Genomic DNA, 27489 nt, shown 5'->3' with positions numbered 1-27489 from the left:
TGAATTCAAACAGACAAGAATTCAAAACATGAATACTAGATCCTAACAGGACAGAAGCATAGATGAATAAGCAAAGACTATGAATAACAAACCCATGGAACCCAAAACCCCACGACAACACCAAACACTCAGACATCATGACAGTCTGGGGTTCTGTGTAGCTGGAGGACGGCATCGTCTGAGATAATGCTGCCAACAATTATTTGTTCTCCCTCTCCTGCTATTAATTTTTCTTTTTCTTTTTTTCTTGTCTGGTTGCGGCTGATAGACGCTTGTACTGAGTCAAGTTCAGGTCGTGCTAAAAATTGATTCCTGTTTAATGTGTTTTTCCTCTCCATGCATGTAGAAAAAAAATCCGAACAGTCCATGTTAGAAGGATGACCGGATCTTTCTACGTTTGTAGCTGACACAACTTGCATTTTATGATGATAGATGGAGACGTGATCATTGGATGGTCAAAGTCTGCCATGTTAATGTTATTTTATCACCTGACCCTGATTTAAACTTGTTCACTGTCTACTGTGTTCCTTGATGCTGTTTGTTCTCTCTAGCATCCAAAGTCTTCACAGAACATCTGCATTTATCAATTGACATTAAGTAACAGAAATGTGGACTAGGGGATTTCTGAAAGCAAAGGGTTTTATTTAGGGGTATTGGAGTAATGAGGAAATGAATACCTTTGTTGCACTTTTGTAAAAACGTGCATGTTTTTCTTTCTGCTTCACATTTATGCTCTAAATTAAAATCAAGTTTGAGGTTGTAGAATGATAAAACAGCAAAGTTCATGATGGGATTTGGTGACTATGGCAGCAGTTTGTGTCCACAGCAAATGTGTTACTGGTGGATGGAGACAAATGGATTGAACAATCCTGCAGCTGACAGACCATAGCTTGAGCCCTCAGTTACACTTTGAAGTGAAGAAGAAATAACCAAACTAAAACAGAGCCCTGAGCTAGAAGTGTACAAAGAAAACATGACAAGATGAAGGCTTCCATGCCCAAAATGGTGTTAGACATCGGGCTTGTGGAAGTAAATCTGTTTACACAGTCACACTCTTCTGAGTAAAGTCTTAGTCAGATATGCTATTCTTTTCACATTACAGTTAGACTTAAATAAGGATTCAGATGTGAACTCTCACCAGATAACAAGTGGCAAAGTTTCAAACATCTAAGTCAGTATGACGGGTGTTTTTCTTACCCATTACAGTCAGATATCCCCTTGCCTCCATGGGTTTGATAGTGCTGTTGCTAACCAACACTTCACAAACATAAAACCCTGCATCAGAAGAGGTGGCAGCAGGAACAATAAGCCGACGCCCACTGGCCAGCCGATGTCCACCACGTTTCCATAACACCACAAGGCCATCAACCGGTCTGGCAAGAGAAAAGCAGTGCAGAATAAAAAAAGAGAGAAACAAGAATCAAGAGAATTGGGAGAAAAAAAGAAATGTGTTGACTGAAAGCAATTACGACATATTAAATCCATCAGCTTATTTGTCAATGAGGCAGAAAATGAATGATGACAGTCTGTATATCAGAGCCGTCAGCTCTGCTCAGCATGAAGGAACATTCATCAGTTTTTTTTTAATGTTCAGAAAGGAAATGGCTTTTCATGGAAAATTGAATTTTGTGGATAAACAACATCAAAATACCATTCTTTAAAATGTTTGTATTTGTGTAAGACAGCAATAATGCATCACAGTATCTGCTCATAAAAATATTTTTAAAAATATGTTTTCAGCTGCTGAGACTTAATTCTTTATGTTTTCTAAGAACAAATCAATTGTAAACTTTCTTAAGGTTTACAGATGACTTAATGCATGTGGAGATGATCAGTAGCTGACCTAAAAGTACATTTTGTTGAAGACGGTCAATAATCTGGATGTGTTAACAAACAGACATACACAAAAATTATTTCATTTAATTGAATGAAATTATGCAAGTGAAAGTTGCAAAAATATATTAAAATATTTAAAGATTATTAAAACTGTATTTAAACAAAATTTAATATTATTACAATATTTAATTATGAGAGGTTTGCAAAACTAAAGGTATGACACAAAAACGATCACAGAAAATAGCTTTAATTACCTTGTGAATACTAAATTGCTTTAATATTTGTAAACTGAGTTATTCAAATGTAAAGATATGCTTGTTTTTTGTTGAAAGAGCATGCTATAAGATTCTGCTTATCATTATTCTTTCAGATGTACAAATCTGGTTTCTGTACACATCATCTGCAAGAATGCAATTAGGTTTAGGCTTTCAGGAGTGCATCCGAAGTGGTATTTGAAATTATTTTGTAATAGTTAGGCTGAAGCAACTTCTGTTATTCCTCCATCAAAAGGATAAAGAGTCAGTTATACACATACTACATTACTATTAATAATTAGATGCTCAGTGCTGCACAGTGCCATGGTTGTCTGTCTTGTAACTTGGAGTTCTTCTGTGTTGGTTAATATAAATGCTCTGAGCCAGAATCACTTAAAAAGAATTGCATACAGCCATTGGAAATCTGAAAACTTATGAGTGTCCAAGTAGTAGTAGACAGGTTTCCAAGTGAGTGGTACAAAATGCTGTAATTTCTGCCCTTCGTAAAGAAGGGAAAAACAGAGAATATTGCGAGCCATATTGTTCAATCTCGACTTTGAACGTCGATTACAAACTTTTGACCTCCATAATGAAAATGGAGCATTGTTTGACACATTATGAAATTGAAACAGGATTCATCAGATGCCAGCAAAATCATGGTAACCAAACCAAACCAACTTTATTTATAAAGCACTTTAAAACAACCACAGCTGATACAAAGTGCTGTACATTAAAACACAACATAATTAAAAAAAATAAATAAAAAAATAAAAACTTCCAGTTTAAAAACAAAAACATACAATTTAAAACTAGATCCCACTGGTGTTGAAAGCCAAGTAAAATAGATGGGTTTTAAGACGAGCTTTAAAAGTGGACAGTGAAGGGGCCTCTCTGACCTGCAAAGGCAAGTCGTTCCATAACTTAGGACCCATGACAGAGAAGCCCTGACCCCTCTGAGCTTCCTCCTGGATCTTGGTACCTCCAAGAGCAGCTGATCTGCTGACCTGAGAGACCGATAGGGTATGTAGGGGTGAAGAAGCTCAGAGAGGTAAGCCGGGGCAAGATTATGCAGTGATTTAAAAACAAACATAAGAATTTTAAAATGAATCCTAAAATATACAGGCAGCCAGTGAAGTGAGGCCAGGACAGGGGTCACATGTTCCCTCTTTCGAGTTCCTGTCAGAAGTCGTGCAGCAGCATTCTGAACCAGCTGCAGACGTGAGAGCAGCGACTGACTGACTCCCAGATAAAGTGCGTTACAGTAATCCAATCGAGTCGAAATAAAAGCGTGGATCACTGTTTCAAAATGCTGCCTGGAAAGAAAAGATTTCACTGATGCCAATCGCCTTAAATGATAAAAGCTGGACTTAACCACGGCTCTGATTTGGCTGTCCAATTTAAAATCACTGTCCACCTTAATACCAAGATCAGTAATAACAGGTTTAAAATATACCTCCAAAGGTCCCAGGTCAACAGAGGAGGACTCACAGGAGCCACTGGGTCCAAACACCATCACCTCTGTTTTGTTTTTATTAAAATTTAAAAAGTTCAAGGCCAACCAAGCTTTAATATCACCTAGACATGCCAGGAGATGTGTGATTGAATGTATGGTAGTGTAAGACGAACACTACAGGCTAAAAAGCAATGAGTTAGTCAGCCTGGAATTAAACTGGGAGACAATTCTGTGTTCCAACAAGACAGTTATCCCAAAAATACATCCAACCTATACAAAGGTTCATGCTCACCCTTATAAAATAACTAATTTCCCTCTTTTTGTAGAGCTGACCTCATGCCTATAATTACTGCTGCACAATGGTTAAAAATGCTCAGCTAGATATGAATACGGGAAATCACATTTTGAGTGAAGTACGGTGAAGATTATCCTCTACTTGTTTTTCACCAGGCTTCTAATAATTTCAGCCTTCAAGCAGGCTGCAGTGGTGCATTTACAGCACCCAGTAATTATTGACTGTGGAAAGCAGATGATTATAGACTTTGGCAAAGCGCTTGATTTCAATGATCGTTCTCTCAGTTTGGCTAAACTTTTCCAAGTTTCTCTCTCTTCCGTGGTATAAAAGAATAAAACTTATAAAAGTGTCAATATCAGCTAAGCTTTTCATCGAATGCTGTTTTTGACAGCAGAAGCAGTTAAAAGTAGAGTGAAAAGTGAAAAAGTACCTTTTCTCTATGGGAAAAGAACAGGAAAATGTGAGCTGAGCTAATTTGCATGCAGATGAGGAGCACAAAAAACTAAATTGTTGTGCGTTGAATTAAAAATCTATGATCTAACTATACTGTTGTTTGTGTGTTTGACACGGCGGCTTCTGCTTTTAACTGCAGGTAAATTCCTCCACTCTAAAATGTTTGATAATTGATTGTTATTCCATAACTTAAAAGCTGTGAAGTTGCTGGTCAAGTGCAAATGATAAACTAATTGAAGGTTTTACTGAACAACAACAAACAAAAGTTCAATAAAGGTTGTTCAGCACAGCTAGCCCCTACGTGATTTGTACATTATCACATATACGTATATAAAGCTGCCAAGGATTTTTTTTTTTTTTGTCGTTTTGTGAGTCAATGATTTAGTTCTTTTCTCCAAAGCAATTCAGCACACATGAATGTTATCAACTGATGTAAATTATTTCAGCAATCAATAAAGTATAATATGTACCCAATAAAAAATGTATTATGCATATGTCCAAAGAAAAATGACTGGATAGTTAACATCTGTATATAACACCTGTTACATCCTGAACAGAATAGTGATTCTATTCATAATCTATATAGACAGAATTTCCAGCAGCAGCCAAGGTGTTGACTGGATTTGCTTTGATAGCGTTAGGATTGGGTCTCTGCTTTGTGCTGAGATTCCTCCAGAGGAGCTGGAATGAGAGGGAGGGAAGAAGGAAGTAAAGAAGGAAGTGAGGAAGGAAGGAAGGTTACTTGTTTTAGGTCAGTTAGAGTTAGCATAACCATTTATTAATTAAGTGGCATAATACTGAGGAATATAATTGATTTACTTTTTATTATTTTCTTTTTGCCTTTGATTGAGAAGCTTACAGTCACTAAATATACACTGCTTACTCTTTTCTTAATATGTATATTACGTTTTTCAAAATACACATACATAAATCATACACAAGAGTATGAAGCATATATATATTTAACAAATTATTGTATAAGAAAAATATATTCTTACCAATACGACAATGAAAATAAAAACATACAATAACTAAAAATTAAATTAAATAAAAACAAGTCAGGACAATTATCTAAATAACTGGTTACACTGTACACTTTAGGATGGTACTACCTGTCTACAAAGGCACGGGTGGCATACTAAGAGGCTGAGCGAGTGTCGGGGTCAGTCTTAGACTGAGAAAGATGGTCCAAAAACGGCTGCCAGATACTACAGAACTTATTAGTGGAGCCCACAACATCATACCACAGTTTCTCCAAATAAAGAATCTCAGTAAAATTACATAACCACATTTTAAACTCAGGAACCTTGTCAGTTTTCCAGAATCTTAATATTACTTTCTTAGCTATTATCGTTCCATACACCACAGTCATTTGCATAGAAATGCTGCTGTTCCTAAGTGAAGGAGAATATAAAAATAATGCATTCTAGGCATCTGGAACCAATGTGCACTTATACACCTCAGAAAACAAGTTGGAAATGTCACACCAATATTGGAAGAGTTTGGGGCATGACCAGAACAGATGTGAGATGGAGCCATGAGCGAATTTACATTTATCTCATCTTACTGTTTAAACATTCTGATAAAGCCCAGACAACAATGTCATAGCATTTTGAGCTTCTGATAGGCCAATTCACAACCTATTGACAATCACAAGTTTAAGAAAGTATATCCAAAACAGCTCTGCTCTGAAAGACTCAGAAAAATATGACTCATAAATTCAGCTTATACATGTGTACATGGAAAATAAATATTTGACACAGATCAGATGGGGTTTATAGAGTGATGTCAGATTGGACTTCTCTGAGCTAACTTGGATACAGGTATGGACCTGATTCCTTTTCTGGAGACAAAAAAACAATTTTACAGAGTAAAAGTCTTTACATTTAGATTTACAATTAGAGCTTGAAGAAACATACATTTTAGTCTTTGTGATGTCCTCTTCTCAGAGGACATCACTGAGACTCACTGAGCTTCAAGATTATATAGAGACCTCTAATTTTAATGGAGGGAAACAGAATTCCCTGGTAAAATTGGACTTATTCACACTTGTGAGCACAGGTATGAATGAACACAAAAGAAATTTACCTGGCATTGGCAATGCACTCCAGCGTAGCCTCCTTCCCCAAAACAACTGTTGTGTTTTTAGGTCCAATCACAATATCTGGAGCTATAAGCTCTGACCCAGGATCTGCAACAGGACCACAAAAAAAATGTGAATGTCAAGTCCATAAATCATGCTGCAACCCCTAGCAGAACAATCATACATTCAGCTACATTGTTTAACTTGCACAATTGTAGGGTGTGTACAGCATTGGGCTTTTATTACTTAGTACAAGCTTAAATATATAAAATCATACATTCAGGATTCACATTTTACCTAAATTATCTTTTATTAAATGACTCTAATCATCAGCTGTTAGGTTAGTAATGGTGGAAAGCATAACTGATTTACAACCAAACATTTCCATTTCCTTAACAAAATGAATGAGATTTTATGATTTCTGGTGCTGAGGCCAGTTTCTTCTGAACCAGAATAATTTAAAAAGTACAAAAAGGATGAATGTTGCCATTAAATGGTCCAAAAGATAATGTATAGTTGCTTTAATGGATGGTAACACTAATATTCTACTCGGAGCAGGCTTCTAACCATCTCTTACTGATCATGCAAGATCATTTTTAAAAAGGTCAAAACTGTTAATACACTTTGTCTAGATCAGTGGTTCTTAACCTTTTTTGAGGTACTGAACCCACCAGTTTCATATGCGCATTCACTGAACCCTTCTGTAGCGATAAATAAAATATGATTTCACCCAAATTCAAGAGATAGGGGTGACCCAACTAAACTCTAGTTGGGTCACCCCGAGATCACTAACTCTTCCTAAAAGGTAGAGTCTCTGAGAACAGTTCTTCAAAATATAGTCAGTTTTTTCAGCACAGTTGAGCTGACTGTCCAGGAACGACCCAAGGTATTTAAGATTTGCCACAATTTCAACAAGTTGGCCATCGAGAGCAACTGGAACCACTTTAAGGTCCTGTTTAGATTATTTAATTAGCTATACATTCTTAAGAGAATGAAAAATTAATAATAATATTCTGATTTAGTAATGTAATTATATTAGTTGTGTTACCACCCCCACGCCACTAGAGACAGCACCAACCCCAAAAAGATGCGACTAAGGAGCAGATTTAGAAGTACACCGAATGCTTCAGAATTTGGCAAAAACTGTGAGCTTTGCTGAAGTAATTAAAGACACAAGTTCAAATCCATGCTGAGAGTGGAACTCCTTCAATCAGGGCTCCTCCGCAGCTCTGATTGGCTAAGCAATGCAACGAACGTGACCCTCTGCAGCAAGTGATGGCATAGCGGGGCGCGTCATCACAACTTTACACAAGTGTGTCTTTACCTCCGCGGCAGAGGCTCCGCCGAACCCCTGAGACCGACTCATCGAACCCATGGGGTTCGATCAAACCCAGGTTAAGAACCACTGGTCTAGATGCCATATTGGATTAATTCAGTGCATGCCTATAGACCCACAAGGTTTTAAGAATTAAACACTTCATGAGAATCCATTAATGCATTACTAACAATAGGCATCAATTATCATTCAATATATCATATTTTCTATGTACCAAAACTATTGGAAACTTAGCTGTTCAAATGTAGAAAACGAGTCGTTTTCATTTTGGATGAAATAGTTCTCTGTACAGAGTGGTGTGATGTTGAAGGGCAACACCAGCTTATGCAAACACATCAAAATGAGCAAAGCTGTGTGTTGTGTGCTGAAAAGTTTTCTATTGCTTAAGCACATGTCCTGGTATTACATTGGGAGAATGTCCTGGCATCAGTCTGTGAAGATCATTATATGAATCAAGACTGATATAATTTACATTAGCAAGTTTACTTTGAATGATCATGTGATCCAGTGAAAGTCCAGACTTAAATTCAATTGAGATTCTGCAGCATGATTTTAAACAGGTCTTTCACACTGAAAACCCTCTTGGGTGGTTGAATTAAAACCATTCTACAAAGAAGAGTGGCTCAAAGCTGCTCTACAGTGACATACGAAAGTGATAAGTTATTACCACCAGTTGAAAACTGTTATGAGGTTTAGAGGGCAATCGATTTTTACAAAGGGCCAAGTTGGTTTGGATAATATTTCCCTGTAGTAAGATGTATTGTAATTTAAAAACTTTTCCTTTGTTTATTCAGGCCATCTTTGATTTTGATGAATATTTATTTGATGATCTGAAACACTTAAGCATCAGACAAAAGAGTAATAGTAAAGAAATCAGTAAGGGGCATTTACTTTTCTAATGTGTCATTCAGCAGTTTGTGGCTAAACATAAATTTCCCTATGGGGCCTTACATTCCATAGGGAGATCCTAAAAAAACATCTATGGAAGTGCCTTTGGACCAGTATTTGCTCTTCATGCCTTTTACATTAGATTGACATCTGCAGAAATAATTATTCTAGGAGTGGAAGTACAAATTAAATCCACACTATGACGTCAAAGTGGTCGGTGTGCATTCAAATTTCCACATGTTCTAATTAGGACATTAAGTCATGGGTCCCTACAAAATACAACTCGATAGAAATGAGAGTCTTTGTGACTGAAAAGCACAAGGCAACATTTTCTTGTGCTTTCAAACTGTTCTCTCAAAAATGACTCCTCCTTTGTGTGCACTGTCTAATTCTTTGCAACCTGCTATCTGACTTCCATGGCGGTGTGTGTGCGTGTGTGCGTGCGTGCGCGCGCGCGAGTGCGTGCGTGTGTGCGCGTGTCTGTAGGTGGGAGAGTTACCATGATAGTGTTCACAAAAACAAGTATAGTGCTTTATGTGGAGAAAGATTTATGGTTTGAAGGATGTGTGGAGGTGAACCATATGTGTGATTTATGGCTGGAATGACCTTTCATTAGGAAAAAAAAGTTATCCAGAAATATTTAGCTCAAAATATTCAAGATTTTCCTAGTAAACTTTCAAAAGCCATTGAAAAAGGTAATTAAATAAACCCAAACATTGCCGTTCGGTTTAGGGATAGCTTCCTGATGAATATGTAGATTTCCAAAGGAGAGGGTAGTAACTGCAAATTACCAGACTAGCTCTGATGGAGACAGAGGGATGGGGGTTGAGTAGAAGGAAAGTTGAGGGTGGGTGTTAGAAGGTAGGGGATCAGCTTTGATATTTCTTTGAAGGGAAGGAGAAAGAGGTGGTAATTGACTTTGCTCTTTGTTCTTCTTTCACATTTTCTCTCTCTTTCTCCTTTTCTTAATCAGACATAAAGCAGAGAGAAGTCGTGTCTCTGTTCAGTAATAAGACAAGCTGGTAAAAGAAGACAGGCAGCCAGTAGCACACAACGTGACATGCAACCATTTGCTGACTACTGTCTTGACACCTATATTCAGTGATGCTGCGACTTATTTCCAGAAATTCAATCATGAACAAGAAATATAAGAAAAATTACACAAAAATAGATGACATGGGTGATCCTCATCACTTGTAATCTCTCTAATATAATACTGCATGCATGTGCATGAACATATAAATATTTATAAGATATATCAACATTTTATTCATTTATTCATTTGTCCATCTGCAGTATCAAGGCATATCAAGGTTTTTCATGGGTTCAACATCACAAAGATTTTCCATAATGATGCTTTGACAAATAAAAGCACAAGTCTCAAATCCCAGGCAGGCCAGTGTGCAAAATAAACTTTTTTGAACTTAACATGTTATAATGTCATTCTCTCAAACACATACACAGTGTATTGCTTTGAGTCACTCATGAATTGAAGAATCCTTGAAAAGCCTTACAACCTGCTCTACCGGATGCTGCCTATTCACCCAAAGTTATAATGTGGGAGCTAGCGGCAGCAGCTGTTAGCAAACATCTGGAGGCAAGGGTGCCAATTTATGGCACCCTTGCCTCCAGATCCAGATTACTGGGTTGGACATCATTTGACTATGGTGTTTCATCTATGCAGCATTACTTTGTATTTAATATTGGGGGCTATGAAAATAACACAATAATCAAAAGAATCAGAAAAAGATAGATAATAAGACAGAAAATAAAGTTACATTTGGTAAGTATACAATTGGCAGAAAATACCAAAAACTAATGATATAAATAAAATCTTGCCTTCAAGGCCACTGGTTTATCACACCACCACTACATTCATTGATGCAAGGCAGAATGGATCCATGTTTTCATGTTGTCTGAACCAAATTCCTCCCTCTGAATATTGCAGTTGGAATTGAGTTAGGCTTTGTAGCCAGGTAATGTAGATCTTGTCAACCATTGGTGAGCCTAGTTTACTTGTAGCACAAGTTGAAACAATGCTTTTTAAGCTACTATCATCTGTAATAAGTCTGGCAATTCTTCTCTGACATCAACAGAGTATTTTTAGTCCACACAACTGTCACTCACTGGATATTTTTTTCTTTTTCAGGCCTAGCTCTGTGAAACCACAGGATGGTGAAGCTTTAGAAACCTAGTACAGCTATCAAGTTGGACTGTTACCAACAACAATGTCGTTCAGTTTCTTTCTTGGCTTAACCTTCTGCAAGTAGTCTTTTACACGTCTAGATGGACTGAGTTGCTGCCATGAGATTTGTTTGTGTTAACAAGCAACTTAACAAATGTAAGTTTCTTTTGTCATTTTATGTTTTTGCTGTTAAATGTTTTTCCCCTAAGATCATACCCGCAAGATGGGTGCTTCTTTTTTTTATTAGAATGAAATAAAAGTTTACTAAAACAATTGTCAAAAGGTACATTATGTATATATTTTTTTAAATTGGATGAAGAAAATTAGATTAAAATTTGTTTTGCTGAGTTTTGAGTGAAGATTATAAAATACGATAAAACGCAGGTTTTAAACTTTTGCTATCTGTTTTTCCCTTTTCCAGTTTAAAAACAAACTTGGTCTTCCTATTAAGTAAAAAAAAAACAGACTACTAGAACTAAAGCCGGTAACATCTAAAAATGGCAAAATGTTGCTAAAACATATTTTCATTAGACCCACTTTTCTGCATTAAGAATATTTTTTGTTGGTCTGATATAATATTCTAATCTTAAATTTCATATTTTCATCATAATTACAATAAAAAAGAGCTGGTAAACATCACTGTGGGGCATTAATGGGTTGCGAGTTTAGAGTCCCCCCAGTAGTTGAAAAGGGGCGGGATTTGGAGTGCCCCCCATTGTTTGAAAAGGGGTGTGGGTTGGAATTCCCCCCCTGTTTGAAAAGGGGTGCGGGTGGGAGTCCCCCATTGTTTGAAAAGAGGTGCAGGTTGGAGTCCCCCCACCCCTGTTGTTTTAAAAGGAGTGCGGGTTAGAGTCCTCACCATTGTTTTAAAAGGGATGCGGGTTGGAGTCCGCCCGTTGTTTTAAAAGGGGTGTGGATTGGAGTCTCCATTGCTATTTTTTTTTCTTCTGCCGATTTGAAGGGCAGAACTTCGACTCGGCAGGAAATTTAATGTTTTTGTAATGTTTTTGATTGTTTATTCAATGTTACATGACTCTGTGTTTTTGTGTTTAATGATGTAAAGCACTTTGAAATGCCTTGCTGCTGAAATGTGCTATACAAATAATTTTATTAACCTATATATTGTATTTAACTTGTGAATTGAATTACTGAACTACATAAACTTTTCAATAATATTCTTATCTATTGAATATGACTAGTTGAGGACTAGTGCCAGAGTGATGCTGGCTCATAGGGAAACTCTCTTTTAGTTTTAGGTACCACTGCCATCAATACAGATATGAGTACAATTACACAGTTGACAATAAATAACATCTGAGAGGGTGTTCTCCATGGCTGGACATACCTTAAGTCCTGAAATATCCATCTTGAAAAGGCAACCATGCACAATTGTCTGCACAAAAATTGATTCTTATTTTTTAAATCGGCTTTAATTTTGTTTGAATCAAATACAACATGGTGCATGGACAGTGATTTGATAAGAGAATAAATAAGGAATTGAATCAATAACTGAGATCAATGGGTTCACGGACTGGTCTTCAAGCAACTTAACAAATGTAAGTTTCTTTTGTCATTTTATGTTTTTGCTGTTAAATGTTTTTCCCCTAAGATCATACCCGCAAGACAGATGACCCCACAAACAGATAAGACGAGACTTCGTTTAGGTAAAAAAAACAAAATGCTCCAGATGAACCAGGTAAGAGTAATAAAAGTAATTTCAAAGGAAATTTTGGATGACAGCAATATATGTGAGAGCTGTGAAGCAAAGCAGAATGGGTATTTGATGTGCTAATGCAATAAACATGCTAAATGCAATTTCACACTTTGAAGTTTACCAATTTTTTGAAAAGACTATTATCCATCCATCCATTTTCTATACACCCTTGTCCAGGGTGGGGTCGGGAGGGTTGCTAATGCCTATCTCCAGCGAACGTTTCGGGCGAGAGGCGGGGTCACCCTGGACAGGTCGCCAGTCTGCCGCAGGGCAACACAGAGACAGACAGGACAAACAACCATGCACACACACACACGAACACGCGCACGCACACACGCACACACACGTCTAGGGAGATTTTAAAGAGACCAATTAACCTGACAGTCATGTTTTTGGACTGCGGGAGGAAGTCGGAGTGCCTGGAGAATGCACAGGGAGAACATGCAAACTCCATGCAGAAAGACCCTGGGCCGGGAATCAAACCCAAGACATTCTTGCTGCAAGGCAACAGTGTTATCAACTGTGCCACTGTACAGCCTGAAAAGACTATTATTAATATAAAAAAATAAATGTAAAAAATCATGTGTTTATTTTGAGGAATTTAGTTCAATATTTTAAATGGCCAAATATTTTTACAGATATCTGGGTAAATCCACAGCACTGGTTTCCATTGTAGAAAGGTTTGAACAGTCGTTTTCATGAGACAAGCCTCCTGAGTGACCAGTTTGTTTGCACATGTGAATAAAAATCAATTGTTTTAGTCCTGTTCTTAACATTTCACACATGTTGATGGAGAATTTATGTACAATGTAATGTAATGTCATTGATAGGCTGACATAGATTTTAAAAGTTTGTTTTTGAAGTAGAAGAGACAAACAACGAGAGTGGGTGGAAGACCTGGAGAGCCACAACGATGATGGACAGACAGAGTTGGAAGTATGGAGAAAAAGCACAGCGTGTCCATTAGCTGTCCAGTGTGGGAAGCAGAGGTCAGACAGCAACTACTAACGATCAGTTCAGTCCTAATGGCAGCAACAGTAGCAGATAATGAGTGTTGGGGGACGTGAACCCAACCTATTAACTATAAAACCGTGTGTCTGAGAGGAGAACATGGACAAATTCACATAGCAGAAACACTAATGGGACAAAAAGTAAAGTTTTGGGGGAAGAAGATAGATCAGATCAGGAAGACACAGTAGAGTGTGTATGAAGATGGGGAGAAAGTGAGAAATAATTGTGCAGATGGTCTTCCTCCCGTAGTAACAGACATGTTGGTAGAAATAGAGGCAAAAGTAAAATGCCATACGGCTGTGTGATCTGCACTCTTTTCTCCCCCTATCACTGTGTCCAACATCTTCTTTCTCAGGGGAAATCTATCAGTTTAGCTTGTCTGGATATTATCTCCCCAACTGCCTACCTCCTTTCCAGTCTTCTCTCTCATTTCCTTGCCACTTCTGAGTCGTTGTTTTAACTGAGATTATTTTTTTTTTTTTAATGCATTTATTTATTTTCAATTTTACCAAAAAGAAGTGTAAGAGGGTGATAAGCTTGTTATTACCTGTTTTCTGAGCAGTGGCTAACAAATGTCTACAGTGTAGACAGTTTGTCTTTAGTTAAGCTCTATTGAAGATACATCCTGTTCTACACTTTCCTTCATACAGAGGTTCTGGACCCTCGGTCATTGAGAAATGATTGCTTGCTGGAGGAGTGGACTCTGTTGAAGTTTTAAACAATTGGATCTGATTTTACATCTTATATTTGGCCGTTACGGTTGCAATGCAGTTCTTGATGAAGCTTACAGGAAACTGCATGGACTGTAATGGAGTAGGGCCATGATATATTTCTTTTCAGCAATAAAATGTCTTAAGTTGTTCTTTTGTGCTGAATTTAATTACTCAACATTCTGAAGTTTGGCTAACACAGATTGAATGGATTCATTGATTTGCTGTTGCCAAACTATAACCCTAAAACAGTACAGAAAATGAACATTATTCTTTACAACTTCTCCTGTTCTCTGACTGGCCAGGGTAAAATCCCTCCTGAGAAATCAAGTTCAATGGGAGAAATCCCCGATGGAGCACAAAAGGAAACTGATAATCGTGTGGAATGGAAGGAAATTGTCAGACTAGTTTTAACCAGTAGTGAAAAAAAAATGGCAACACTTTATTTGAAGGGGGGTGAATAAGACTGACATGACATCGTTGTAAACATGACATAACACCTGTCATAAACATGAAAAAGCCTTCATGAATATTTATGATTGTTGTCATAAAGCGTCATTCGGTAAATTATGACACTTTTAATACAAAGTTGACATTATTGAAAATGTCTTTGTTATGACAACTTGACATTAACCAAGAAATCATTACTGATATAAATATAAATTTGTTATAAAAGTATTACTGATTGCACTTTAAAAATTAGGTAACTTTATGTTATCAAAGGTAAAGTTTAAACAGACAAACTGTTTATGACTGCATAAATATTCATGAAGACCGCTTAAGAGTGTGACCCCCATGAAAGTGTCATGACAGTCTTATTCACCCCCCTTCAAATAAAGTGTTACCAAAAAAATTTAATATCTGAATTTCCTCTTTATGGGACAATGAAGACTGTTTCTATTCTATTCTACTTTTAATGTTTTTGAAGTACCATAGGAAGTGCCCCTGTCCCGCTTATTCCTGGGTATTGACATGAATCTGCTGAAAGAAGTCTCCAAGTCATTGCTTTCACTTTAAAGAAAATCAACCTTAGCTGTTTGGAAATATTTCCCTTTATGAAAAATCCAAAATAAAATAAAAATCATTGTGTGCAACTACAGGAGTGTTACCCCTTTTCATTTATTCAATTAGTGAATAAAATCTTGAGCATACAAGCAATAAGTTGGAACTATCCATAGCTGATGCTGTTTTCAAACTGTAAAAAGTGTCATGATCCGTGTTTCTGTGTGTTTATTTTGAGATTTTCTGTGTTTAGTCCTGTTTCCCTGTGAGTCTCTGTCCTGTCTTCCCCGTTGATTGATCCCAGCTGTGTCTCGTTCCTGTGATTACCCTCCCAGTGTATTTAGTCTCACCTGTTGTCTGTATTCCTCGTGGGATCCTTGTCAATTGTCTAATGTTGTCTGCGTTTGTCGTCACGCGCCAGTAGAACTGCTAAGTCCTGGTTTGTGTTCGCTCTTATGATGTCCTTCAAGTCAGTTGAAGGACATCATAACATCTATTACCGAGCATTATTATCATTAGATCCATCAAATTCATCATCTTACCTGGGTCTCAGCGTTCATTCCTCACCACTTCCACCCACCATTCCTGACAAAACGGTGTTTCAATCTGAACAATATGTGCATTGATAGGGTAACCACAACTAATTTTCTCTTTAAGTATTTTTTTTACATGTTTTCATTAGCAAACAGATTATTTTAAAAGTTAAAAGAATTACTGATTTTCTCTATTAAACAAATCTGATTACATATCATTAAGCACACATTTGTTCTTATCCCTGGCATATTTAGGTTTAAAATCATCTTTTTTACCAACATGATTGTTTGAAATGCATTTTTTTTTAAATCCACTGGGAAAAAACATGGATCTAATGCTAAGTAGATTCTCATGATTTTCTGAAGGTAGAGATCATGTCTGGCTGGCATTTTTAAGTGAAATGCAAATAGGAGGTTTTAAAAATGGCAGTTCTTTTGCTTTGTTTATCATGTGTTGAGAAATGCCTGCTTCATTTTCTGTTGATTGAAGGAAAAAAAAATTACAACAAACTCTGCCAGGGGTATCAATATATGTAGGCTCATCTGTAAATTTTTATTTAGAGACCTCAGGTTATCATTCTGGAAAACTTGTGTCAAGTTGTAACTTTAGAAAATGTTTTTAAAGAGAGTGAGTAGTTAAAATAAACTACCAAGTGATGACAGGAAGGGGGAAAAAAACCTTTAAGCATTTTGTAAGTAACTGCATGTCCTTGTTCTTAGTTGTAGTTAAAAATTCATCACAAAAGAGGCTGCAAAGCCCTGTGACATTACAATGCTCTCTCATCAGTGTAATCATTGCTGATTGACAGCAACACACTGACACAGCTGTGTGAGGGTGTGGAGAATTCTGTATCTGAAAAACTGTACAATAAAACAGAGAAAATTAATGAAAAATGATAGATGGAGTTTTAGGACAGAATATATAGAGATGAACTCAGAGACAGGAAGAGATGAAAGGCTACTCCATCCAGAGATTAGAATGTAATCCATCGTTGAATGGATTCTCTCAGATTACAGCTTGTTCGCCTATTAAATCTGTCAGTCAACTCCCAATACTGTCAGAGAGAAGGCGCCTGAGTGTGTGTATGATCTTTCTGTGACTGGAGATCTGTGTGTTTTAAGCCTTTTAGACAAATCTCTGCAGAGACCTTGAGAGCAGAGGGATTGGCTGAGGGCTGAGTTCACACTCACACACACGCAAGCACACCCACACACACACACACATGCACACACGCATCAGTTTGCACACACACACACGCACACACACAGACAAATGCACACAGGAGAAGGCTGGTGTTAGCTGACTGTGTATTAATAGAGTTGTCAGATATGTGTCTGCAGGATTCACAGCCAGCTAACACATATCACACTGACACCACATATACAGCAAAGAGACAAAGTTTAAATGAAAGGAGAATGAGAAGCAAAAAAAAGAAAAAGTGACAGATGAAAGCAATCTGAAAACCAGATGTAAAAAATTAAGATTTTACAGAGTAGTTTTTGCTATGTACACAAAAAGTAAATGAAGAGGAAAAAGTGATTCTTTGCTGATCTCCCCAGAGGATACTGCAGAAGCTCAAGAAATGAGGTGAGTGTCTCTTTGCATGTCATGGTGCTCATTAATGCTGCATGCTGACAACTAAGTGTCATCGTCAGAGCACCCTTGCCTCAGAATGCCAATAAAAAAAAATATAAAGAAAAAACACAAGCCAAGACATGCAGCTTTCTAAAACAATGCCACATGGCACAGAGTTGCAGATCCAAGCCCAAAGGGAGGCAGACACAGGCAACCAGAAATACAGAGAGTGGATGGAGAAAGGTGTATTATTTCCTTCAGCTGCCAACTCAGAAACCTATTGTCACTTCATACAAGTTGTGTGAGGAACGGGAAGTAGTTAGAAAAAAAAACATGTAGCAGGTATGGTGAGGCAGAGCAGGAGTTAATATCTCCATGGGGCTCAATTATCACTTCATTATTTGGCCAGATTTTAAGGTGCTAAACAAAACCCAAACTAACACAATGAGACGACATTTTAGCAGCACTACAGTGGCGCAACAGCATGTATGTCTACTTGTTGCTTACCTGTCTTCTATTTGACACAGTAGAGAAAAGAAATGAAAGCTGATGGCTTGGATGTGTTTAATTTAGCCCATTTGCTTTTCACATTAGTGAAATGTGCCTTACACGTTTATTATTATAAATTTCAATTTCTACATTTGTATGTACATTTTATAACATTGTACAAAATATTAACATTAAAACGCTGATACAACAGTTGTGTTAAAGTACCTGTAGGTTCCACAGATTACCAGAAAACCGAATGCTGGAATTGGAATTTAACTTTCAGTGTGGTATACATAGAGCTGGGAAATATGGATAAAAAATATCCTCATATATTTTTACTTTGTTGAAAGGTTTCAATAAGTATCACAATACAATTCTACATTAAAATTTTACTTTCTGGTGTCACATATAGCTCTGTGGTGGAGCAGGAACATATCACCTCTGGTGAACTGCCCCAGTTACAGAAATTTACATAAGTTTTGAAGGTTCACAAGCAGGCATCATAATTTATAAGTAATAGCGTGTGAGGTCAGTGGGATGGCACTGCCACGCACCCAGTTCTATGCATCAACTGTAACCCTAGCTTAATCCGGCTTTACTGGCACCGTTACTGGTGGGGGAACCCTGACTTCTTTAGCCTACATTTGAAGATAAAGAAGGATTGGGACCTCAAATACTAAATGCAGTCAGAGGACCCGCTGATCTCTCTAACATTTTATTTAGCTTCTTATTTATAGGAGTATAAACCAAAGAAAGCATGACGGAAAATTTGGATTATGTTGAAACCATGACAGTTTAAAACTTCCGTATACCTTAATACCGACATCGCAATCCTACTTCTCTTTGACATTCCTCATCAGGTAAAGACTAAGTAAAAAAAACAAAACATTAATTTCAGTATTTTTATTTTAAATATATTTTTGATGTCCTAATAAATGTGGCACCTTTGATTGTGCTAAGACAATTATTTTTTAATGTTTTAATTTTTGCCATTGTATAAATGCAAAAATTAATTGCATCAATTGGACTGTATAAATGCAGTCCAATTGATGGTTGAGTTTTTAAAAAAATGCTTAAAAAAAGATTGTTTCTGCAATAAAAGCTGAAATTATTTCCAAGCCTTTGACACATTTTACCAGGCATGTCAATAACTGTGTGGAGGGGGACTGTACATTGTTCTTTTCTAACTGCTTCTGTGAGTGAAAGACATTCCTGTGACACTTTTATTAGCCAGGAGTTAGGATGATGAAGAAGAATAATGTGACCCATATGAGCCAAGGCAGTCAGACTGAGTCTGCTACCACACTCTCATGGTTCTAACTGCAAAGCCCAATATATCCTATAGACTAGCGGTTCTCAATGTGGGCGGTACCGCCCCCCAGGGGGCATTCAGAGGACAGCAGGGGGCGCTGGCGGACATTTTTACAAAAGGGGGACGCTGGGATTCTTTTGGGGGGCGTTTGGTCGAAGGTAAACTTTACACCTTAAATGCACAACAATGCCAGTTTAGATTTTGAGCAACTTGGTAAAACTGTATTGTGTAACATTAAACCATGCTTGGCTGCAACTGTATCGATGGCAGCTCTTCTTCTATTCAGTGTTTGTTAGCTTCTGTTAGCTTCTTGGCGCAGCTCCGTTCTCCTGCTACTGGTAGCTAAAATCACGACACCCTCACTGTGTATCCCTCTGAAAAATGAACCCATTTAAATAAAGAAATCCCTCCATGATACCACGATAGAGAGCATTCATTTTATAGCGTTAACACCGGAGCTGTAAGTGGTCCGGTATGAAACAGTGTGATAGAACAACGGTACCACAGCACTTTTAAATTTCAATAATCAGAATGCAGAAATGGTTTCCGTTGTTTTAAAAGGTTTATGTCAGTCTGCCTTTTCCCCATCGATACGCTTCCCGACCGCCCTGCACCTTAGGGGCTTAAAAAAAAAAAGACGAGCACATTACGCAAAACTCTTAAACAGGAGAAGCGGGACATAAAACGGAGCAACAAACTAGATGTGAATTATGGCATAAAAACAGAGAATCCGACGCTGAACAGTGAAACACATCATGTGTTGATTGGGTGGCGCAGCAGGTGATGAGTGAAGATTGCTGATGGTGCGCGTTAATAAACGATAAAATAAATCTAGCAACAGGAAAGAAACTAAAGTGGACATAGCAATAAACCAAGAGAGGATAATACTAATCAAATGAAACTAAATGGAAATGAATGAAGAACAAAATGCAAGAATAAACTAAGAAACTAAAGTAAATACAGAGGAATAAACTGGTATGGCAAGACCTTTTGAGCAATAATTAATACAGAGGTCTGTATGGCAATAAACAGACACTATTTCCAGATAAAAGATAAAATAATATTGTTGAAGTGCCGTGGGTTTGTTGAGACCATATCTAGTACTGAGAATAAATATATCTTACGGACCATAACAGTAAAGAACTTATCACTTATTTATGTTTTTAATTAGATTTTGATATATTTATTTCTTCAATATTATTTTTCATGTCAGTGTTAATGTCATGAGGCTGATGACTGTTCTTTGTCATTTCTGTCCAGTAAAACTATTAATCCATAAATCAATAGACAGGTCTATATAAAGATATAATCCATGTTTCTGTCTCATATTTGTATGGCATTAAAAGGACCTGGAACTTTTGTTTTTCCACTGAAAGATCTGGTTTGCACAATAAATGCCATGTGGGTGAAAGTTTATGGATGATACTCTGATGTCCCATTCTCCTGAAGGCAGCACAGAGCTGCACCACCAGAAACCGACAGAAACACTGAAGAGAAGAAGAGCTATGATTAATGTACTTACAGTTCTATCCATGTTTTAATGTTGCAGAGCTCAGTCGTTTTGCAAATAGTTCAAAGTTTAAACTGGCATGTTGTACATCTTTTGTCTGGTCATTTTGTGCAATATTTAACATAACAAGAAAATGGCACAAAATAAGAATATTTTTTTCCACTCTGATTGGCTGCTGCAAGGCCTACCAATTTTAACTTGAATGTTCATTGCATTTTTTTGTAGACACCTGTGAAAATAATTTCTATTCCCATGACTTTTTTGTTCTCTGGGAAATTATTTTTGATGATAAATACAGAAACAAGCATAAAAATCAAAACATCTACAATAGTGATAGTAATATTAATGATAAAATAATTGTCAGTGCAAAGTAGCCTGCAAATTCTTTGGTGGGGGGCAGTGAGGGACCTGTGAGGGACCTGGATAAAGGCTAGGGGGGCGCTGGCCCAAAAAAGGTTGAGAAACACTGCTATAGACCTTTTTCATTTTGCAGAGTACTTAAACTCTCAGTGCTAGGCTGGCTGTCTTAACACCTGGAGGCTACGTTCTCACCTGCTGCTGATACAATTGCAGCTCCTGTTCAAATTTCATACTTCAAAAGGCCAACCTTGGCCTCTGAAATACCTGCAGGACATGTCTAATATGATTCAATGTTTTTTTCTATTGAGGTGAAGTAGGAGTCATTGCTGCCCAGTTTTGACACAGCTTGATTTGGTAAAAAGTGAGGAAAGCCAAGTGATAGATTGAATGTCACTATAATATACTCTGATCATTATTCTAAATAATTTTAAAAAGCCAAGATATTTGTGGTTTGAAAGAATGAATCGGACCTTGGCTTGAACACATTTTTACTTTTTGGTTTGATTCTGTCAGATTTAAAAACACATCAAATACTTTCCAGAAGCCAGGAACGATTTAAATGATGATCAGATACAAAATTTGTCAAGCAGAGAATTGAGTCCCACAGGTAATTGAACACATTTTTCTACATCATATAACATATAAATTGTAAGAATTAGAAATTGTAGCCTGTATCTGTCCTAATAACTATACTTTCATAAAGAGCAAGGAGAGGAATCCATCCATCCATTTTCTTTACATCCTTGTCCCTTAGTGGGGTCAGGAGGTGCTGGTGCCGATCTCCAGCTAACATTCCGGGCAAGAGGCGGGGTTCACCCTGGACAGGTCGCCAGTCTGTCGCAGGGCAACACAGAGACACACAACCATGCACACACACACTCACACCTAGGGGCAATTTGGAGAGGCCAATTAACCTGACAGTCATGGGTTTTTTTTTTTACTGTGGGAGGAAACCGGAGTACCCAGAGAAAACCCACGCATGCACAGGGAGAACATGCAAACTCCATGCAGAAAGGCCTGGGCTGGGAATCGAACCCAGACCAGAACCTTCTCGCTGCAAGGCAACAGCTCTACCAACTACGCCACTGTGCAGCTGAGAGGAATCCAGTAACAACATATTCTTTAACTTTTTTCTGTACTTTTGGAAAGAATGTCGGAGGGAAAAAATAACCATGATTCAGAAGCATTTCTTCAAATTTGAAATCCATATCTATGTTTTCTATCGATATTTAAGAAACTTTGAAAAGTTTGACTTTTTTATCCCATCTCTCTCATCCAATTTACTCCTAACAAAAACCTTTAATCAATCCCAACCAGTGTTCAATCAGTTCTAGAAATCAGTAGACATCCCTCGTATTTTGTGTCTGTTTAAGTAAAATTTGCTTGGTGGGATAGAAATGGTTTCAAACATTTGCTGTTTATTTATTTTTATTTATTTATTTTTTTCCTCTTACAGATTGTATTGTGGACATCCATATTGTACTGTCATCAGTTGATGGAAATCACCCATAAGAAAACTGAAGTACACTTATTCATGTTTTGTTTATAGGATGGTACAATTGATTGCAAATATGGGTGGTTTCCAGTTTCAAGGTACCACGATGGTAGAAGTGTTTAAAAGCCTCAAAATTACTTTCAGAAAACCAGCACTTTAAAAACAAAGAATGATCTTATTTTCAGAATTTTTGTGGCGTTTTATCACAGGTTCTAAAAATTGTCGAAGGTGCGTTTTTTAAGATTGGTCTCATGCTATGGACACCTTTTATTTCACTATGAATATAATTAAAATAATTTAAATTCATCAGCATTAATTAACATTGCACCCCCTAGCCATGTAGTTTTGTGCTTCTTTTGCATTTTATACATCACATAACTTAAGGTGCATTACACTTAATAAATATCTCCTGTGCAGAAAATCTGTTTTTTTCCTTCTTTCCTTTTCCAAAATATGTTTTTAGTAACTATAATAAGCTCATGTAGCTCAAAGAGACTTCAAAATGTTTCATATATCATACAGTTTTGCAAAGAGTTTGTTTTCACTTGGCACCAGAAAAGGTTCAGAGAATGAGCTTTTCTCACATCCTATGAAAAAAAGCTCTCATCCTATGTTGCCATTGTGACCTTCTTTTTGGCTGTTAGCTAATAGTCGCTCACCTCTGACCTTCTGCTGGATGCTTTGGATCATGACAATATTTGTTTCTGTTTACATACACAAAGATCAAATGATTCAGAGACTGAAAGCAGGAGAGTAAATGAAAATGTAAATGGTCTGTTACCTGTTAACCCACGGTTTTTCTTGCCAACTGTCCGTCAGCCAGAGAGAATGAGATGGGGACAAAATATATATGTTAGAGAAAATAACTACTGGACAAAAAGGAACACTGTGAGAGATATAATTTAGATTTGTAATATTTCCTCAGGGCATAGTAGGAAGACATGTTTAGCATAAAAAGAAGCAAAAGAAAAAAACAGCCTAGACCAGAGTTCACAAATCAGACCCTTAAAGACATCTAAAAGCTTGAGAGGAAAACTGCATAAGGAGCCTCTTTCAGAGAGAAACAGGAAAAATAAATACAGCCAAAAAATAAATGGCAGAGAAATGGATGACAGAGAGAAACAGATGGAGCAAAAATGAGGATGCTATGTTATCACAGAGTCCAGAGGAAGACTAACTGTTTGCAGCTCATCCATCAATTGACAGCTACCATAGTTCTCCTTCATTCACTCTTCTCCTCCTTCCTTTTATATTTCAGTGTTTGTATTGCTTCCTGATTTGTCACAACTTAGAAGAAGGCATGGCTATAGTTCCTGAAAAGATTGAAACAACATTCTAGTAGCAGAAGATCTACACTGGCTATTCTACTATCAGAATACTTTCTCCTCACACCTCCGTTAAGCCACTCAGTCTCACTTAACCCTGCAATGCTGGAAACGTGGTTTGTGGGAAAAAAAAGTTAACAATAACCGTTCAAGACTTCTTGTCACTTCTGTTTGAAATGAATAATTTTAAGACAATAACCAAAACATGAAACTTCTCCCAACTGTAAAAATTAACAAACAAAAAAAACCCCAACATGTTTAGGATTATATTTCGTTGTCATTGACTCAAAGAGTGGGAGGTAAAATGTGAGAAGTACTTTAGAGATAACAACATCCTCCTGAGTTCTGACAGCAAAATATGCTCAATAAGAGTTACTATTAGGAGTTTTAAAACATTCTATATTTTTAAATGTAGTACAGCTGCAGGGTGGGGTCCTTTCCCTTTGATGTGTCATCACATGGATATGTTCTCCCATTTATAAGTTAAAATTAACTCACTGCAGAATGAAAAGTCATTTATCTATCTATCTATCCATCTACTCATCTAAAACATAACTGGTTAACTGCAGTACATGTACTAATATCCCAGTCTTATATTATCCCATAAACACCAGCAAAATGTAAACTGAAAACAGCAGCTAACGGTAATTTAATACATGTTACAAAACACAAAAAATTAGAGCCCAACTAAGTATCTGGATTGGATATGTTTGGAAGATGTATATATAAAAATATATATAGAAAATATAAAAACCCATAGAATAAATACATAGAAATGTCATTTTACCTTTTGGAAGTCCTTGAAATAAACAGAAAAAATAGACAGATGGACAAATAAATGATCACAGTCCTCTGTGATCAATGAAAAGGATGGATGGATGGATGGATGGATGGATGGATGGATGGATGGATGGATGGATGGATGGATGGATGGATGGAAAGAAAATAAACTCAAAATAACAGTAATATGATGCTTTTATTTACATCATAGTTTTCTTGATTTTTCCAGACAGTCCTGTACTGCACTCATCTGTTTCATTTTACAACCCCATCCTACTTACAAAGGAAATAATGCGAGGACTGTAGGCAAGTTCAGCCAGTTAACCTGAGCTGTGGCGATCTTCCACATCCTCCACAGAACAAGCAGTAAGTTTCCTGTATCACTCTGCAGTCTGTGTACCTGTGCTGTTGCCTTCCTCCAGTCTGCCCCTCATCATCCTACACACCACCCTGTAGTCCTTCATGGTTGTATATTCCCTGGCATGCTAGAAGACAAGATTATGTTGGCCAACTTGGAGATGAAGTGGAGCCTAAATGCCTAAATGGTTGGAGCCTAAATGCTAAATGAATGGTTGTTCTATAATCTTTAATAATTCAAACATTTTAAAAAGTTGGATGTCATTCATATATTGACCATTACAATTTCTTGATTGCCTGATCAGCAACAGCTCCAAATCATTATTAAACTTTTTTTTCCTGACATCTCAGATATTTGCTTTTGTACATAAATTTACTTCTGAACCTTCTGGGTTGATTATGTTGTGTGATGCATACACAAGAGCTTGAGTTATGCCCCATCGTTAATCCATAGGATTAAATATGAAGTCATCCAAACATTTGCAGTTATAACAGCTTCAACTCTTCTGGGAGGGATTTACACAAAGTTTATGAGTGAATTACAGAACATTTTGACCAAGATTCCAGAAGCACATTTTTTATGTCAGACATTGATTTTGGAGCCCTGGATCTTATTGCACAGGTATTCTGTCATGGTGTTTGCAGTGGAAGGCCAGTGAATTTTATGATGTTGTTTTTTGTGTGGGGTTTTTTCTGTGTTTTTCTGTATAATTCTCCCTGTAGTCAGGGTCTATTTTGGCTTCTAGTAGTTTCCTGTGTTTGCTGTCTAGTTTTCTGTGTATATTCCCCATTAGCCACTGATTAGTTATTACCTGCACCTGTTTTCTCTGTGATTTAAATTGAGCGCACCGTGGTTTAGGCGCGGTAGTCTCATCTTAGTCCTGTCTGAGTTTTCATCTGTGTAAGTCTGGATTCAGTTGCAAGTACTTGCCTGCGAGTTGTAACCTGTGGATTCTTGCTTTAAATGAAGAAAAGGTACCCAATGTCTCGACTCGACGCCGTGCGCCTCCTGGTTCTTGTCCAAACCAGAGAAAGTTATTCCTGACAGTGGATTTGAACACACTTGGCCATACTGATCAGAAAATCTGAATTCAATTATTTGGAGTTGTAATCAAAATTTTGAGAAATTTAGAATCTAAGTGTGACAAATATGTTTACTCAGCATAGTCAAGCTATTACATGTTAATATTAATAACTATGCAATAAATATTGTAAGTAATGTTCTAATGTTTATAGAATATTGTGTAGATGAATTGGATAAAATTGTCTGAGTTTAAAATATAATAAAAAAATTATTAAAACTTTCCCATTATTACTAACAAATACTTTGTCCTAATATTGGCAAAGAAGGTTAGCTATTAGCTCTCAAAAATATAATTGAACAAACAGATTTTTTGCTTCAAACCAAACAGATATTTTTTTCTAACGTGGGTGCATTATGTGTGTTGTCATGTTGCATTACTGGTAAATGTTATATAGGAGAGTCTAAAAGGACAAATACAAAAAGGAAGAGGCAGGATTTGGTCTGGAGAGCAGACTGCTTTGTGACTACGTTGTAATGACATGTTATTCTGAGTCATCTCAGTTCCAAACAGAAGCAGAGAAACAAAGAGGAAACAAGGGGATGGCAGACAGAGCGAAATGTGTGTGTGCATGTGTGTGTTTGTGTGTCCTCTCAACACAAACATCAGATGTTTTTGGAGCGGAATCCAATTTCCCACTAATATTCCTGTCTCTATCTGTTTTTAAAAGCCTTTGAAGACCCCTGAATTATTCACAGTCTAAATCAGTGTTCCTAACTATATGTGTTTTAGGAAACAGAACAACCACAGCCAGGTGGGAAGCCCCGTCTATAAAAGGCGATGAGTCACCGTAATATCCATTATTAACATGATGTGTTTAAAATACAGTTCGAAGTGATGTGAAAATATTAGTGTGGGCCTGTGTCTGTCCCATTTATATTCATAAATTCGCTGTTGTGTATTCAGATGCCCAAAGGAGATGCAACAAGCAGGTCACCAAGTCCTCTGTGGGCTCGCCATTGTGAGTTTGATGTTGCACAACTTGGTGTTTATCTGTGGTGGGGTTCTTCTTTTCAATTCGCCTTTTTTCATGCCCCACCTGTCTCCCTCTATCTGTGTGTAAATGTTGTTGCATGTGTCATGTCCATTCCCCGCTGACATGAGCAGGTGTTGACCCTTGAGTTTACAGCTATAGGTCACTTATCTTTCTCAACAATCAGTCAAATACACAAACACACCCACAGGGCTTCATTCCCCACCCAACTACATGTGTTCCCTTTTTTTTAAAGCACTGTTTTGCTCTGCTTCTCTTTGCTCTACTCATCCATATACATTGGCATCCAGTGCCATATTTCCCTCAGCTAAAGCATGCCTTTTTTAGAAACATGTTTGAGTCTTTTCTTTTTCCCATGGCTGTTTTAAACCCAGAGTTCAACCTGAAGACCCCAACCATTCCAATTTACCCTGTCAATCTTACCCTCCTTTCTCTTTGTTCCTTTTCCTTGCTCTA

The 27489-nt window shown here is 37.2% G+C and overlaps 1 protein-coding gene and 1 long non-coding RNA gene across 3 annotated transcripts in view; one reads left to right on the top strand and one right to left on the bottom strand.

Moving 5' to 3' along the window:
• Positions 1 to 27489, bottom strand: part of LOC103462363 (protein sidekick-1) — a 592150-nt gene that overhangs the window by 151328 nt on the left and 413333 nt on the right. Inside the window, exons 6-8 of one of the 2 annotated variants that reach the window (XM_081607811.1) lie at positions 23277 to 23303; positions 6380 to 6482; positions 1198 to 1373 (exon numbers count right to left, since the gene is read on the bottom strand). In XM_081607811.1, coding sequence (XP_081463937.1) covers positions 1198 to 1373; positions 6380 to 6482; positions 23277 to 23303 — 306 coding nt within the window. The remainder of the gene's footprint in view (positions 1 to 1197; positions 1374 to 6379; positions 6483 to 23276; positions 23304 to 27489) is intronic. The other variant, XM_017305213.2, reaches the window with a different exon arrangement.
• The window catches only part of LOC145551956 (uncharacterized), a 49495-nt gene continuing 38842 nt past the window's right edge, over positions 16837 to 27489 (top strand). Inside the window, exons 1-2 of the long non-coding RNA XR_014087855.1 lie at positions 16837 to 17341; positions 24830 to 24966. This is a non-coding gene — a long non-coding RNA (uncharacterized LOC145551956). The remainder of the gene's footprint in view (positions 17342 to 24829; positions 24967 to 27489) is intronic.

Source organism: Poecilia reticulata, chromosome 1 (assembly GCF_904066995.2).
Source record: "Poecilia reticulata chromosome 1, P_reticulata-male-v2, whole genome shotgun sequence".
In the NCBI taxonomy this organism is placed as follows: Eukaryota; Metazoa; Chordata; class Actinopteri; order Cyprinodontiformes; family Poeciliidae; genus Poecilia; species Poecilia reticulata.
Note: the sequence above shows the minus strand (reverse complement) of the source record. Positions and strands in the feature narration are given on the sequence as shown.